The sequence below is a fragment of the Trachinotus anak genome, unplaced genomic scaffold (genome assembly GCF_046630095.1).
Source record: "Trachinotus anak isolate AG129_WGS33_773 ecotype Australia unplaced genomic scaffold, CSIRO_AGI_Tana_v1 ptg000016l, whole genome shotgun sequence".
Taxonomy (NCBI): Eukaryota; Metazoa; Chordata; class Actinopteri; order Carangiformes; family Carangidae; genus Trachinotus; species Trachinotus anak.
The window spans coordinates 8,564,206-8,581,321 of NW_027273867.1; the positions used below are offsets into that span (position 1 = coordinate 8,564,206).

The 17,116-nt window shown below is 39.8% G+C and overlaps 2 protein-coding genes across 4 annotated transcripts in view; one reads left to right on the plus strand and one right to left on the minus strand.

Annotated features, from left to right (window-relative positions):
- The window catches only part of fhod3a (formin homology 2 domain containing 3a), a 57,124-nt gene that overhangs the window by 19,625 nt on the left and 20,383 nt on the right, over positions 1-17,116 (plus strand). For all 3 annotated transcript variants that reach the window (XM_071501186.1, XM_071501183.1, XM_071501184.1), the window contains exons 4-10: positions 6,440-6,507; positions 7,472-7,577; positions 15,388-15,482; positions 15,750-15,861; positions 16,053-16,147; positions 16,328-16,471; positions 16,696-16,931. In XM_071501186.1, coding sequence (XP_071357287.1) covers positions 6,440-6,507; positions 7,472-7,577; positions 15,388-15,482; positions 15,750-15,861; positions 16,053-16,147; positions 16,328-16,471; positions 16,696-16,931 — 856 coding nt within the window. The remainder of the gene's footprint in view (positions 1-6,439; positions 6,508-7,471; positions 7,578-15,387; positions 15,483-15,749; positions 15,862-16,052; positions 16,148-16,327; positions 16,472-16,695; positions 16,932-17,116) is intronic.
- Positions 10,543-12,581, minus strand: LOC139634501 (serine-aspartate repeat-containing protein D). Its single transcript, XM_071500970.1, has one exon. It carries the CDS (start codon positions 12,350-12,352, stop codon positions 10,955-10,957), a length of 1,398 nt encoding a protein of 465 aa, XP_071357071.1. The 5' UTR covers positions 12,353-12,581; the 3' UTR covers positions 10,543-10,954.

Here is a 17,116-nt window from a genome sequence, read left to right on the forward strand (position 1 = left end):
TTGTTTCCAATGATAAACTGGAAACAAAAGGAATTCTTTCAAAGGTCTAACTGCATTAGAAATGACTGAAATTTGCTCTTCCAGTTGACTCATTTTTCCTTTACAGAGTGTAAAGTCTACAGGCACACACACACACACACACTGTACTGCATGACCTGAACAAAGATTGAACCCAGTATCTAGGGTTGTTACAGTATGCTTGATACCCAACCCACCTATATTTAGCGTGATACCGGCACACAGAGGGAAAGACTTCCTGGGATTAAACCAAGCTCTCCAGCGTGCCATTACACCTCATGCTCCTCTCACTTCTTTATTTTAGATCCTACTGAAGACCCAGTTTGAAAGCCAACTGACTGATTGGCCCAGACAGCCGCGTGGGGGCTTTTTTAGAGGGGTGCAATGAAATCCTCCAGAAACACGAGTCAGCGGTTATAACTGGGCTTAAATACAGGACCACCAGCTGTGACCCGCCCCTCTCTCACGCCTGACCCCTAGACAGTTGTACCATGCTGAAAAATATTTCCCTTGGTTGACCTCAGTGTGTGCTTATCTGTAAATATCCTGTGACCTAATAAAGATGTGTCACACTAAAATAATTCCCTCTAATCAAAGAGCATAGAGTACAACAGGTTTACATACTATGGATGGAGAGCTTGAGCCTTTTTATCTGTAGTGCTGCTGATTGTGTTTGGGTTTCTCTGCATGTATTTCCTATGTACTGTACCAAAACCAATTCATCTGTACTGTTTGTGTTGACATCTGCATCTGCAGATGGTTAGCTAGCATTAGCTCCCCACTAGGGACGGACTGAATAATAGTAGACACTGTTCAGTCGACTTCCACGGCTTCACATCTCATAGCCAGAGATAATATCTGCTCAGCAAACACAAACAGAGCTCAGATCAATGTACAGTGTTTTTTCAGGCTGCTGCTCTCATAGATCTCTAGATTCACTAAGAGATAACCAGAGTCAGTGTCATGTCCCGAGTCTCGACAGTCCCGTAAACTGCAGAGAATCCACATAAACTGTCCCAATTCAGCGGCGGCCTTCTTCGAAGGACGCGGTCCACGAAGGTGTGGCTCTTCGCAGCCTTCATAGACTCTGAAGGCTGAACCAAAACAAGGATTTCTGCTTTGCATCACCAGCTGTGCCCTCCTATAAACATTTAACACATCATGTAGCCCTAACTGAACTACTTACAAAAACTAACCACTGTCTACATACAAAGATTAATCTGACAATTTCAAAGATATAATATGTAAGCTCTAGAAATCAAGCTAGTGCTGGCATGAGACTCGATAGCACATCACTTTCCTGCTCCTGTATGCCCTGCTCAGCCCTTCACCTACAGTACATCTTCCTGTGTACGATGTCTCAGCTAATGCAGAAATTAGGAGCTTGCTAGATTTTGAGTCAGCCATAGCAATGTTTTCCAGCAGCTAAAACCAGCTGCTCCAGAAGAGTAGTAGATCAAATCATGTTCATGTTCTCAATAAGTATAATATCATTACAATGAGCTGAAAGAGGCTAGAGGCTCTGTAAAGCTGAGAGGAACTGCAGAGTTGAGTGATAATCTTCTGTGAATTCACGTATAAGTAGTCTTGTGATAAAAATATTGATTATAGGCCCTTTAAGGCCACAGGAGAGTTACCAATAGAGACTGATAATGCCTAAATGATTTATTGAGATGCTCATCTGGAGAATGCTAGATGGAAAGATTTCTGATTCTCATCTTCACACCAATGTTTCTTTAACTAGGTCGCCTTTAAGAAACATCTGCTGAGCTGGCTGTCTGAGGATTAAGCATCATAGTAGTGGTGGTGGATTATTGCTGCCCATTGTAAAGGCCAGCTAAGCAGAATTAGACCACACTCAACTTGGGACTTAGTAGTGCAACACAATACAGTGTGGTTCCGAGTATAATTGCTGTGGATTAGGCCTAGTGTAGCCTGAGCTGGCCCGTGTGTTTCTCTGTTTGGAGATGTGTAGATGATGCAGTAAATGTTAAGGGATTAGTCAAAGCTGAAGGGTCACAGCACTAATCTCATTATGGCAGGAGGAGAAGGAGGGATCTGACCACTCCTGAACGACTTAGCAGACAGCCTTGGCACTGGGGGAATCCCTGTTTCACCGCAGAGGACACTCCCACACACACACATGCTCTAATGCACATACAGGTTCTTCCATGGCATTTTTGTGCTATAGTCTGAAACTAGGAAACTAGGTCACCTTTAAGAAACATCTGCTGAGCTGGCTGGCTGAGGAGACCTACCCTAAATGCATAGGTTAGTTCATTTATAAAGTTGTCATAACCCATTATTGAGAATTAGATTTTAAATATTAATAAACAATAAACGAACAGAACTGTGGATTATACACAATAGATGGTGATTCTGTCCTCACTTGTGGTGTAGAGGATGTCATAAACCCTTTGAGAGTGTGAAATAAGCTTACATCTGAGAGAGTTTATGGGCTTTGTGTGTAGTTTGGAACCAATAGTTTTGTTTCAGTCATATTAAATTAAAGCAAAATGTTGTAAACAGAGGTGACTACATCAGAAACAAGTGGAAATAATTCTTTCTCCTGGCTGATTTTTCCCCTTGCTTTAAGAAAATTAAGATTTTAAGATGGAATATGAGGCTAAATGACTCGTTAAGGCTGACACATTGCAGTGCATGTGAGGTCATGGCGAAGCAGTGTGGACAAGAACTGTGAGTCCTCCAAAACAAAACAGTAAAACTCGGAGCGAACCTATAAATGAAATGTGCCTTTCTGTCTTTCCTTCATCTGTCTGTCTGCACTCAGCAAACACAGGCACTGGGTTACACATGGGTGCATGCACACGGTCACACACATACACACTCTAATACAAGCACACGGACACACACAAGCCACAATGACACATCCCAGTGAGAGTTTCAGCTTTTCTTGTGACAATAATAAACCGTAGCGCCAGGAAAAAAGGAGAATGACCAGTAAAAGACACGTGGACAGACAAAACCTTGCTTCAAAGGCCATCCTTTTGATCTTTTCCTCTCCTTCCTCTTCACTCAGTCCCATGTCTCCTGCTATGTCACTTAGACAAGTGGATGACATCTAATCAACATGCGTTATCTTCCTGGTTTGTGTTTTTCTGTTATGTCAGTTTCCCTCTAGAGAGATGCAGGCACTGAAACAGTTTTGTTAGGCCAAGCTTTGTCCCAGAGGTTGAAGGTGAGAGTGATTTGTTTGAATTATTTCCAGCTTGATTGCACCGTCATTCTAGACATGCAGCGTTAGGACAGCTGGAGACCTTTGTGCCAATGGGAAAATGGCCGATTGATTATTTAGCATGTCAGACTCTGTTTATGCTGGAGCAGAAGGGTAATTATTTTGACAAGACTCTATTAGCAACGATAAGGTGATCACAGTGTATTGCCATGACAATGTTGATGTTGGCAGGTCTGTGAGGCTGTTGGTTCAACTGTGCACTTCAAAAAACATCTCAAAAATTTAATACTTAAAATAACAGTGAAAAAACAAGTGATGGCTTCTCTCACTGTTTAACCATCAAGAAAATCAAAGTTAAAGATAAAGTAAATCTGTGAATGCATTTTCTTTTTAGATATCATATACACATGTTACATATATGGGAGAGGCCGCTTATGGGTCACTGCTCTAGTTAAGACAATGACTCAGTAGCCCCCTTTAAACAGAGATCCTGTTATGTTGCTGCTAAGGAGACCCCTCATCATGCCGCCTTTGCTTGTTTACACTGAATAAAACAAAGTCGACATAAAGCCGCCCCTGTGATTTCAGATAGCATCAGAGAGATAGAATCAGAGGTGTTACATGTAACACAACAGTGTTGTCGTCCTGTCCCAGCTCTCCCTTTTACACAGACATTGTTTCAGCTCTGCGACTACCTCTGCTACGGGCATAAAGGTGGAACAACAAAGACCCCCAACATTACTGCCTTGAACAACTTACAGTAACACCAACATTAGCCTGCATGGCACCAGGGTCCTTAATGGCTCCTACGCAACCACACAGTTCCTAGATAATTTAATTTTGAGTCCAATGCTCAGTAAACCACACTGATCTCAAATTAGTTTGAAATGATTTCACAGTAAGTGCAACAATGAGAGCCTTCTTACATGAAACCAGTAGTTCACCAGAATGAATCCAGCCAAGGTCAAGGCTTATCGCTGCTGCTGACATGCTCCTGATGCGAAGCAGACGTTTTGGTAAAGGTTACCCTGACAGACCCACTCATGGCCTGATCGTCTGAGTGAACCATTGACACTCAAGGACCAGACGGAGTGTTCCCTGCCTCATTAAGTGGCCACTTGATTTCCAGGGAAACCTAGAGGAACAAAAACAAGGAAATCAGTCCAAACGGGCGATTTGAAGAGAAGCGCTATCAGACTCCACAGTTAGGAGCCTGTTGTCATTTGTCAAATGAGATGCAGGTCATGGCACCTGCTGGCACGGCGTGCTGTCCTGAGTTCAAGAAAAATAACCTTAAACCAAATGAAGCATCACATACATGAGTGTGGCTAATCATCAGTTGCAGTGATCGCTTATTGAAATGGACTTGTCCTTTTGTTTTGAAGGTTGATCTTGTGAAATATGGCCTTTTTCTATTCCCTGGCAGTGGTTATGCCCAAATGATCTCTGTCAAATAGATATGAAGAAATACAAATGATGGGTGTTTAGTGTGACAGTAAATGTGAAGTGACTTGGGTTTGATGAAAACATTGCTGGACTGGCTCAGAAACATTTAAAAAAGCAAAATTAAAAAATCTCAAATGTCCCCTCTGCCTTTATTACCCAAAAACAATTGGCCTTCTTCCCTCAGACCCATTCCATTCCATTCCATTCCTTTCCATTCCTTTCCTTTCCTTTCCTTTCCTTTCATTTCCTTTCCTCACATTATATATTTTGCTTTTTTGGGGAGTTTGAAGTCACTTTTTCCCACACTTTTTGTTCTGTCATTAGCGCTGATAATTTGGATGATTTGATGGCTCTGGATGATTTGATTATCTGAATTGTAAACTATCACGGATGTATTTTATGAATGCGCTGCTGATCTCACAGAGAGGTTCTTGTAGATGGAGAGACAGACAGGCCTGTAATTCTTCGTCTGTGTGCGGAATGATAATGATTTTGACCCTGGCTTTGGGTTAGTGACGGTTACCACTGAGCTCAAGACAGCAGGATATACTGGCCGGCTCCATAGCCAGGCTAGCCCATGTCTGGGCGCACATCAGGGGGTGTGTTTGCTGTCCTGCCCTGCCCTTACCTCTCTGCTCTTTTAAGCAGCCGTCTCCCTGCTGATGGACTGAAGGATTTATCGGCAACATGCAAACACGGGATTTACACACACAGGTTCCCAAACCCCCTGCTGACACACAGCTGAATGCACAACTGTTCATATCCACAAATGGACAATATGGACTCCCAACTAAACAGACATTAAGCTTACCGCAGAGCACTTAGGAAAATTGTATCTGTTGTTCCATCATTATATAGGTCTGTACATGCAAATACATCACTGTATAATATGCAGATACTAACATTTGTTTGTTGACAAAAAGAAAAGAAAAGGGCTGATTAAAATCTAGTACAACACAAATGCCATCCTCAGAGTTTAATTACCATCTCTGTTGTACCATCTACACAAAAACATAATTTAACAGGCTTCATAATACTATTATTTATTACATTTTGTCAACTATTGTACATACATAAACACACACCTTAAGAGGCAGATGAAAGAGGAAGTTACAGTATGAGTATATAGGAGGACATACTGTAGAATATGATTGAAAATATGAGAGAAACACACTTAAAAAGGATTATTGCCGTGCTACTACAGTGTAGGACATAATACTGTACCAGATGGTCACAATAAACATTTTAAGGTACTGTAGGAATATTACAGGAGTATATTAATCATGTCTTTGTGTTCATGGATAGAAATAATTAGTCTACATGTCAGTGTGATGGTATAGGAGCTGTTGGTTCTGAGTGCTTTCCGTGTCGTGACCTGAATACCTCACTGTTGAAGCCCGGCCAGCACCTCATTAACATTCCAATACAGCTCTAATCACTACTGCAACGTGTGTGTGTGTGTGGGTTTGTGTATGTGTGCATGTGAGAGAGACCATGCACGTGTTGCTCTGTAAGTGAGGACACAGTGAAAGTGTGTGATGAAGTGGCTGCCTCAGGTGATCAGAGCCCAGTGGTTTGATCAGTTCCATCTACTTTCAGCGCGCCTCTTGCATCTCAGACAACCGTGCAACTTCTGTATAAAATTATGTGCTAAGATAGTCTAGCATCAGGTGGAAACACATTTTATTACTTTTCATACTTGTCTCTGTTACTATAAAATGTCTTGTTGCTGTTTGTTGAATTATAGACGAATAACCACTTCTGTCTTTGTCTCTACAGAAAGACTTTATAACTCCAATGGACGTGACCTAAGAAGGGCACTGTTCTCTCTAAAGCAAATTTTTCAGGTAACACACACACACACACACACACACACACACACACACACACACACACACACACCAACACACACACACACACACACACACACACACACACACTCATATTTCATATGCAATTACAGTCAGTTTGTTGTTGCAGAATACAGTTGGTTATTGTGGCCACTGTGTGCTCCCTTGATGACAGACAAGGATCTCCATCAACGTGGCATTTCTCTCCCTGTGTGTGTATCTGTGTTATTACGTGTAGGTCTGTGTGTGTGTTTGTGTCTATGTGTGTGTGTGTGCCGAGAGGGGGGTGGTTGCATTTGTGTGTGAATCTTTATTTTAAGATGAGAGGAGTCAGCCACTTCAAACACAGAGGGCTTTTTATGGAGCACACACACACAAAAAACTCAAATATAATAACACACGGTTCACCAAATAAAACAGTGTTGTGAGAACTTTAAAACTGTTTTCACTACAGCAGTGTCCATGTGCCGTTGTCAAAATTACAATTTTCACATTCACAAAACAGCTACTGTACCAATGAAATGGTTTTTTCCCAGGTCCATTTTACTGTCCAGTAAAAGGTCTTGAATGAGCAAAAAGCCACACATGAGATGTGTGAGCTTGGAGTTTAGACAGTGCACCTGAAGGCAGCATTAGTGCAGGAGTCCTTTCTGCCTGGTCAGACAAGTGTTTTCATCACCCTTTTAGATTTGTTTTTGTTATAAGAGATGTTCTGTAAAAAGCAGCACATTGTGAAAGTTGTTGATGTTTGGAGTGTGTGTATCAGCTGGCCTGAAGTTGAGGGGGGGGGTGTTCAGTCAACTTAAATCCTAATTCTGCACATTACTGCCACCATGTGGTAAGAAAGGAGAATTTACTTTTAATGAGTTTTAGGAGGAGTGGGATACTGTTGTATATACCTAGAGTATATTATGTTCACTTTTTAATCCATTCATTATTATTATTGACTTCTCTGCTTCAGGATGACAAAGATCTGGTCCATGAATTTGTGATGGCAGAAGGTCTGACATGTCTCATCAAGGTGGGAGCAGAAGCTGACCAGAACTACCAGAACTACATATTAAGAGGTACAGCCTCTCTTTCTCTCTCTGATGACCATAATCAGACACATTATTGCAAATATAAAACCTGACATTACTACACAATGTTTTTTGGGTGTTGTTAATGGAAAAAGGTAAAATAAAGAAAAGCAAAAAATACATGTATATAATAATCAGCAGTTCAGAAAGCTGAACAAAAAGACAGCAGATTTATCATTAAACATTATTAAATGTTTGCATAGATGGAATAGAATTTGATTTTGTGTGTGAGTTAACCATAAGCATAATTAATTCAACTACTACCACTATTAACACTTGGACCAATAAATAAACATTTTTGATAATAGGACTTAAGCAAAATAAACATTGTGATAATAACGTTGAGATCTTTATTAGACATACAAGAAATATACATATGAATAGATAAATAGAAAAATCTTCCAATCTTGCAGATCCTATCTTAACTGTTTGTTAAACATGGTAATCAGGGTTATCATCATCATTACAGATGAATAATGCATCTATCCTTCCTGTTTCTGTCCAACTTACTCCTCTGTCTCCGTCTTCTGTCCTGTGATCTGCATTTCAAAGTGAACTGCATTTAGTGTTTTGAGCAACCACACATTGAAACAGAACAAGAGTCTGATTAAAAGTGCAGAAATAATGAATGAAAAATAACAATAACTTTGATGATTATACACCACAACACTTTAGGCATTTTTGAGCTGATGTCATGCTGTCATATGTTGAGCCTTTAGCTCCAGTACTTCACTTATTTCTCCACCTGGTGCTACACACATGCTTTTCATAATTTCCATCAGCAGTAAATACACTTAGAGTTCCCCAGAGAGATCCTTGCTTTCTTTTTTTCACATTTAAACATGCACATGAAGGCATTCCTTTCCAGTCTTTTCCATAATTTCCCCACTTCAAATATGTGTCACAGATAATCATTTCATTAGTTTTTTTTGCTGTTAATTGTCTAATGACTAGCTATTTGCAGCCATGTGATAAATCTTACTGAGGCAGTTCTGAGTGGTTAGCGTAGCTGACAGAGGATCTGTGGCCCTCTCACTGAAGCTTACCAGCCCCGCTAACAGCCCCCCACCAGTAAAAACACACTGTAGCGAACGGCATTTACAATTCTTTATTTATACAATAAAGTATGTGAATGCTTCACAAGCATGTTTGTCAGGTGTAAGAACTGAGCTGGGATGACTGATTGTGTCAGGATATGACACAAGTTTTCACACGTGTGTTAATTTGTTGAAATGTAAGTGTGTAGATGTAGCTGGTATTCTACAAATCTGAGGAAAGAATCACACAAGAAGTAATTAGATTGTGATTATTGTAAAAAACCAAAGATATAAGCATGGATAAAGTCAGCTTAATGTTTTTGAAAGCCTATATAGTGACAGAGAAAACAGCTCTGGGATATTTAAAATACAATAAGATCAAATAGAACTCTCCATTATCTATGTCTCCTCCTTGTCAGATGTTCCTTAAGTAACACAAAAGAGTTAAATATTCTGTTTTTAGGATTGTTGCGATTTTGTGGCCTCACTTCATAACGTTTAACTGAAATCTTTGAGGTGAAGGCCTACTCCTCTTCCTCAGCAACAGTGTATCTGGTGTGGAGTAGATTCTTCTTCCAAATGCATGTCTATTTCCTGCGCTGTAGTGACTCCTGATGATGCCTCTGGCTCCAGCCTAACTTGTTCCATGATAAGAAACAGGTACAGAGTGACTCCTCAATCCTTCGGTGTCTCCATCCAAATATTTACCTCGGACCTTCGAGGCCATGTGGTACCACCCTTTAGGATGCTCATAAAGCTCATCACCTCTCCTGCACTCAGAGAGATCAGTGAAGTTTCAGTCATGTTTTGGGTCAAAAAAGAGTCATCAACAGACAAAACATCAACCCATGTGGGTTGTCATTAAGTTGTAGAGTTTGATATAACCTCACTACTCAAATATGATTCTAAATACATAATTAAAGAAGGAACAGGGAAAGTCTTCACAGTGTGTAAGCTGAGTTCACCTAAGAAATGTTTATTCATTAGATTATGTGATGTCATAAGATACTGCTTCTTCTTTTTTATGCCTGCGTGCCACCCACAGCTAGGGGCGGAGTCGGTATGTTTTGGGTTGTTCCTGGCTAAAGAATGAAATGATTAGATTTTAGCGGTCAAAAGTCACAGTGACTTCACAAAATACATTTTTGGCCATAACTCACTCAATTCAAATGACACAGTTTAACACAAATATCTAAACCTCTGGCCATTATTCAACATTGTAACTCAGGAAGAGGAGATTGTGACCATATTTCCTGCAACTTGGCGAGGTGGTAATTCTGGTTTACTTTCTTTTTTGACTCACAGTTTGAACCTCAAAAAATCTGTCCTGCAAACTGACACACAGTAACAGATGACTACAACAACAGAACCTCTTTAAGTGACCATCACAAATGTAGCTTTACTGACTATAAAGTTTAAAATGCAAATGAACATGCATGTAAGAGCATTTCTTAGTGTTATGTGATTGTTATATCACATAAGGTTGGCTTACAGTCAACAACTGGGATCTGTAAATCAAGGAGGGAGAGAAGCTAAAACTGAGACTACTTTTTCAGTGAGGGAAACCTTATCTCTACCTATATAATTGATAGCACGTCTCTTTCTGTGATAGATAAAACATATTAACACCATGGAGAAGTATTTATTTATCCTTTCTATTTTCTGCTTGATTTTGATCTTTTGTCTGACATAGGGAAGCAAAATGTGCCATCTCAATTGGTATTCTAAATCATGAGTACAGATCTCTGTACAGACACGTCTCCATTTTCTTCTCTTCAAATGTTACCAAACCATTTGTATCACAAGGACAATGGTAAAGTTGTGTTGCACAGGAAACCTCTGTGGTCAGGTTCAAAACTTCTGATGAGGAGTTTCTGTAGGAAACACCCCAGCACCAATAAAACACTGAGAGGAGGAAATGTACAACTCTTTATTTATATACAGTAACAAATGAACAATTAATAAACATGTTTCATAACCTTTTTCATCAGCCCTGTCAAACTGTTCTAACTTATACAGAAAAAATTGTGCTCATCTACAGTCCTATTAGTCATAATAAGAAGCTGATTGAAGAAATAGGTTTTCAGGGCCTTTAAATGATTTCTATGTTAACTCCATCATTCTTGATCATAACCCTGGGTCCTAGAAATGAATGTTTACATGCAACAAATTGGCAAAAGCAAAAATGAAATATGGAGATGTAATACCAGTCAAATTATGTTTTCTGATTTTCATAATGAACGTATCTCACAAGTCAATGACCCAGTTCCCAGTATCATCATCACCGCTGTCATCGTCACCGGCATCATCACCTCAGTCATCATCACCTCAGTCATCATCACAACTGTCATCACAACTAGCATGATCATTACTGCTGTCATCATCACCACTGTCATCATCACTGTTGTCATCATCACCTGTATCATCATCACTGTTGTCATCATCACTGCTGTCATCATCACTGCTGTCATCATCACTGCTGTCATCATCAGCGCCGTCATCATTGCCTCTGTCATCATCACTGTTGTCATCATCATCTCTGTCATCATCACCACTGTCATCATCACTGTTGTCATCATCACTGCTGTCATCATCAGCGCCGTCATCATCAGCACTGTCATCATTGCCTCTGTCATCATCACTGTTGTCATCATCACCTGTATCATCATCACCTCTGTCATCATCACCTCTGTCATCATCACTGTTGTCCTCATCACCTGTATCATCATCACTGTTGTCATCATCACTGTCATCATCACTGTTGTCATCATCACCTCTGTCATCATCACTGTTGTCATCATCACCGCTGTCATCATCACCTCTGTCATCATCACCTCTGTCATCATCACTGTTGTCATCATCACCGCTGTCATCATCACCTCTGTCATCATCACCTCTGTCATCATCACTGTTGTCATCATCACAGGTATCATCATCACCACTGTCCTCATCACCGCTGTCATCATCACCTTTGTCTTCATCACCAGTATCATCATCATCATCATCATCATCATTTAGTTCCTTAATCAGGATGCCATAAGGTCGAATAGAGCTCTCCACTATCTGTTTCTCTTCCTTGGCAGAAGCTCTTTTATGAACAGGAATGAGCCAATAGTCTGATCTCTGGCAAATCTTTCTCTTTTCAGGATTGATGCGATTTTGCAGAATCACTTTGTAATTTTTACCCGTTGTCTTTGATGTGAAGGTCTTGGCGTACTCCTCCCTCTCAGCAACATGTATATCTGGTGTTGAGTAGATTCCTCTACCATAAACATCTCCGTCTCCTGCTTTGTAGTGACTCCTGATGATGCCTTTGGCTCCAGCTAAACTTGTTCCATGATAAGAAACAGGCCATTCTCCAGGTACAGAGTAACTCCTCCATCCATTGGTGCCCAGCCAGGTGTCTCCATCTGGATATTTACCTCTGACTTTTAAGGCCATGCGGTACCAGCCTTTTGGGCGCTCATAAGGCTCATCACCTCTCCTGCACTCGGCCGAGTCAGAGAAATCAGTGAAGTCACAGTCAAACTGTGGGTCAAAAAATTCTTCCTCATCGATGAAAAGTTCCTTTACATAACTTTTCCTTTTCCCAATGATGGTGTTGAGGTAAAAGTCATCAACAGACAAAATATCTGCTCTCCCACATCTCTTCTTGTCATAGGGTTGAAGGATTTGTCCAAGAACTGAAGATATAACTTCAATTTTCAAATTTGAGTCCAAACACATGGTTGAGGAGGACAGAATCAACGCTGCTCTCTCTTATCTTGTTCACCGTCTATGTGAGCAGAGCCCTCTCTCTCTTTACAGGAACTGTATTCAGTGTGCCAGAAAGTTTCACTTTCACTTCCATTTTGAATCATCTAAAATAATCTACTTTGCTGTGCCACTTTGACATATAACCACCTATAATAGCTACAACTAAACCTCTCTTACAGTCTTCTCTTTTTGAATCACCTTACGAATGTTGCTTTACTGACTTTAAAGTGGAAAATGTAAATGAACATACACGTGAGAGTATTTCCTGGTATTAAGTTGGTTTATAATCAACAACAGGAAGCTGGAAATCAAGGAGGGAGAGAAGCTGAGACTGAGACTGCTTCAAAGTTCGTTCGTTCAGGAGGAAACTATATCTCAACTACTTTACCGATCAAACTGATACTACACATCTCTCTGTAATAGATAATACAGTTTAATAAACACCACAGAGGCTTGAAAAGATGAGTGTTTCCTTAACATTTCTACTTCCTGCTTGATGTTAACATAGGGAATTAAAATGGACCATCTCAATCAATATTTTAAACCATAACTCTTTGTACAGACATGATTACATTTTACACCATTTGTATGACAAGGACTATGGTAGTTTTTGTTTTATGTAGGTATATGGAGCCAAAGAGTTGCACAGGAAACATCTGTGGTCAGGTTCAAAACTTCTGATGAAGCAATAAAACACTGAGAGGAAGAGAATTTACAAGTCTTTATTTATATGCATATCATATATATATGCACAAATATATTTCATGACCTTTTTCCATCAGCCCTGTCTAATTGTTGTAACTTTCACAGAAAAGTTTGTATTCATGTACAGTCCTATGACTCATAGTAGGAAGCTGATAGAGAGAATAAGTTTCAGGATCTTTAAGTGATTTTTACATATAGATCGATAATTTTTGATCATAACATTATCTTTATATGCAACTTATTTACAAAAGCAAACATGTTTTGAAAGAACTGCAACTCTATCTGAATTACATTTTTAATATAATGCGAGCAATTATTACATTTGGGTAATTGTTTTGACATAATTTCTAGGAGACAAGGTTGAAGAAAGACATGCACACTTACAAATCTGAAATGAAACACAAATACTAACATAATAATTTATAATATTGGCATAATAACAGTTGATTCTTACTATAAACCAAAAAATAGCAAAATCCTGAGAAAAAAACTGATTTATACAGTAAATTGAAAATCTATGCAGATTTTACACCCAAGATGAAGACAAAGTATAATGACAAAGTCTCTATAGGCCTAGAATATGGTTCATGAAAGCGAACAGAGCAACAGAGAATTAGACACTTTCTCAGGAGAATTAGACACTTTGCTGTTTGAACAGCAGATAAGAAAGAACGAAGAATACAAGTTAAACCTGATTGACTGCTATCATCATCACCTCTGTCATCATCACCAGTATCATCATCATCATCACTATTTATTTCCTTAATCAGGATGGCATAAGGTCAGCTCAAGAGAGCTCTGTTTCTTTTCCCCGGCAGATGTACTTTCTCAATGTTTTTAAGATAAAGTGAAGTGGTACCAATTTCACGTAAAACACCAGCAGATTGTTATACGAAACCACAGGACACTACAGGAAGTGATTTTTGTGACACTAAATAATTGAATATTTTTGTAGTAGGCTATTGGTTTTCAGTGTTGCACTGTAGACAGCCCCTGATCACTGACTCACAGCTGGCTGCAGACGGACACCAGTGTTATTTCTCCTGCTTGTTTCGTTGTCTGCCTTACTACAGTAGGAACGAGGAATTGTTTATGTCACAACAACAGAATTTCTCCATATCTCAACAGAAACATGAAGTAGAACTTCAAACAACAAATCCTGTAAATTAGCCATGTTCCTCAATTTATTCTCTACAAACTGTTTCCTCATTCAGACATAAATTTGAAGTTATCACGTTATCACATTGTAACGTTAAATGTTTCACGTTTTTAACAATATAAATTATCATGTTATAATGTGAAACATTTCACATGATGACTTAAAACAATATATGTCATCATGTCATAATGTGAAATGTTTTATGTTATGGTAAGTTATTTTGTCAGAATGTGAAATGTTTAACGTTACAAATATATGAATACTATAAATATGATATTGTTATAACATGATAAGTTGTATGTTGTAATCACATTAAAATATATTGTGATAACATGAAAAACATATTGTTATAACAATAAACTTTTCATGGTATGATGTGATTAATGTTTTTTTTTTTTCTGGCGTGGCAGCAGAAATGTACAAATGGCCCCCAGTAGTAATGTATGCAGTGACATTAATGCACTTTTTAACTTAACATGACCAAAAGATTATACACACATCTCAAGAAATAATAGGTACTTAAGTAATGTGCATTACTACCATACTCTAGTGCACCAGCTAAACAGTGTACTGACAGGTACACACAGCTTCTTGTATCAGCTACCTTGTGCACATCTTGCATATGGATTTGCTCTTGTCCAGCTCTTCACTGTCTTCATACTTTTTAAATCTGAAATGCGACCACAGATCTGCCTTTAGACTTGTGCATTCAGTGAAGCTGAGTCTACCATGTTTTCTCTCACATGACCAGCGAAACTTCATCAAATCTGATCATGGTTATGAAAATATAAATACTAAGTGCAAAGGTCCTTTGCACAGTTATAGTGTGTTATAAATAAATACTCAGCAGGAGGGAGAAAGCATATGTCCAAACATATAAAACCCATGACCACTGAAGCTTGAAGACAGCAACATTAATAAATAATTTCCATTTTCTCTATTTTGTGTTTTTGTCTGTCATAAAGAACAAAAGTATAAAAAAGGAAACCTTTTGTCCTTGATGACTTTCCTTGTTATTTATAGCTATTGGAGAAGTGTGCTGCACACTGTTGGTTTGTTTAGAGTGAGTGGAATCATCTTTCTATATTTGTTCTGCCTCTCTAACCTTTTATTTCTCCCACTCTCTCTGGCTCTCTCTCAGCCCTGGGGCAGATTATGCTGTATGTAGACGGGATGAACGGCGTCATTGGTCACGCTGAGACAATCCAGTGGCTGTACACTCTTGTTGGCTCAAAGGTATGGTCATACATGTATGTGTTTGTGTTTGTGTATATATGTGTGTGTGTGTGTGTGTGTGTGTGTGTGTGTGTGTGTGTGTGTGTGTGTGTGTGGTCTACTGAGTGCAGCGTTTGTTGTACATACACAAATAAATAAACAATGTTGAGTTGACTTGATATCATGATGCATGCACAGGCATAAGTACCAATTATAGATTTTCATTATGGCCACAGGACCAAAACTTTATCAATCATTTGTTTGACTTTGCTTGTGATTCCCCCCCAGTTCCGTCTGGTAGTGAAAACGACTCTGAAGCTGTTGCTGGTGTTTGTGGAGTACTCTGAGTCCAACGCCCCGTTGCTGATAGAAGCCATCACCTCTGTGGACACCAAGAGAGGTACAGAAGACGTCACACGCCACAAGCTGATGTGGAACTTGTTCTCATCCATTATTATGTTTGCTTATATAATTTCTTGGTTGAGGTTGATAAACAGTATAGAGACAGGTGTGTTTGGTTGAATAGTAAGTAATGCAGCTCATGTTTGAATTGGTGAATTGATACGTGGCTGTTCATGGACTGATCCCCAGGCTGCAAGCCATGGTCCAATGCTATGGAGATCTTACATGAGAAGGATGGAGTGGACACAGAGCTGCTGGTCTATGCCATGACCCTCATCAATAAGGTATAGTTTCTATATGCGTGTGTTTATATTAAATTCTTTTGTCTTTTAGTGGCACATTAAAGGGGCTTTCCACCCCAACCAAAAAGAAATGACTGAATATATAATATTGCAATATTTAAAAATTTAGCCATCAAAAGATTTTAAACCTCAGTTACAACTTCATCTGTTTTCTTTTTGCAGACACTTGCAGCACTGCCAGACCAGGATTCATTCTATGATATGGTGGACGGTTTGGAGGAACAGGGCATGGAGACAGTGTCCCAAAGACACCTGGGGCGGAAAGGCACTGATCTGGACTTGGTTGAGCAGCTTAACATCTATGAGGTGTGAGACACACAAACGTATTCAGTCATAAGATTCCAAGGAAAATATTAATAAGATGATAGATAACTTTTACATTTCAGTCAGTAAGTGCTGCTCACGTCCAGTGAATCAGATGCGATTTGTCTCTGTACAGTATTTATAGTAAAATAGCTTAATACTAAAATTCTCTGAGGGAAGCACCTGCCACCACTCCCACTTCACACCCAACCAACTTTTTCCCCCAGATGACCCTACGGCATGAAGACGGTGATGATGACAGCCAGCCTCCACCAATGGGACGCCGGGACCGCCGAAGAGCCAGCCTTGGGGGCGGGGACAAAAAGCGTGGCCTGGAGAGGAGGCGGAGCCGCAGGGCCTCTCTCGGGCGATCTGGTCACGCCTCCCCCTGCAGCCCTGCGTCCCCACAGAGAGCCGGCTTCCAGCCTTTCAGTGGACAGAGAGCTGAGGACATGAGTGAGAGGTGAGAGAAGGGGAAGATGCAGGAGTATCAGAGAGTTGATTTTTAAAAGTGTCAAGCAGAGGAACAAAAGGGGACTGATTGTGGTGGCAAATATTCAGTCACCCCTTTAGAGAAGCACATGTGAGAGAGAGAAGTTCTGACTGTAATAAACTACCACTTTCTGCTCCAGGGCACTGTCAGGTTTC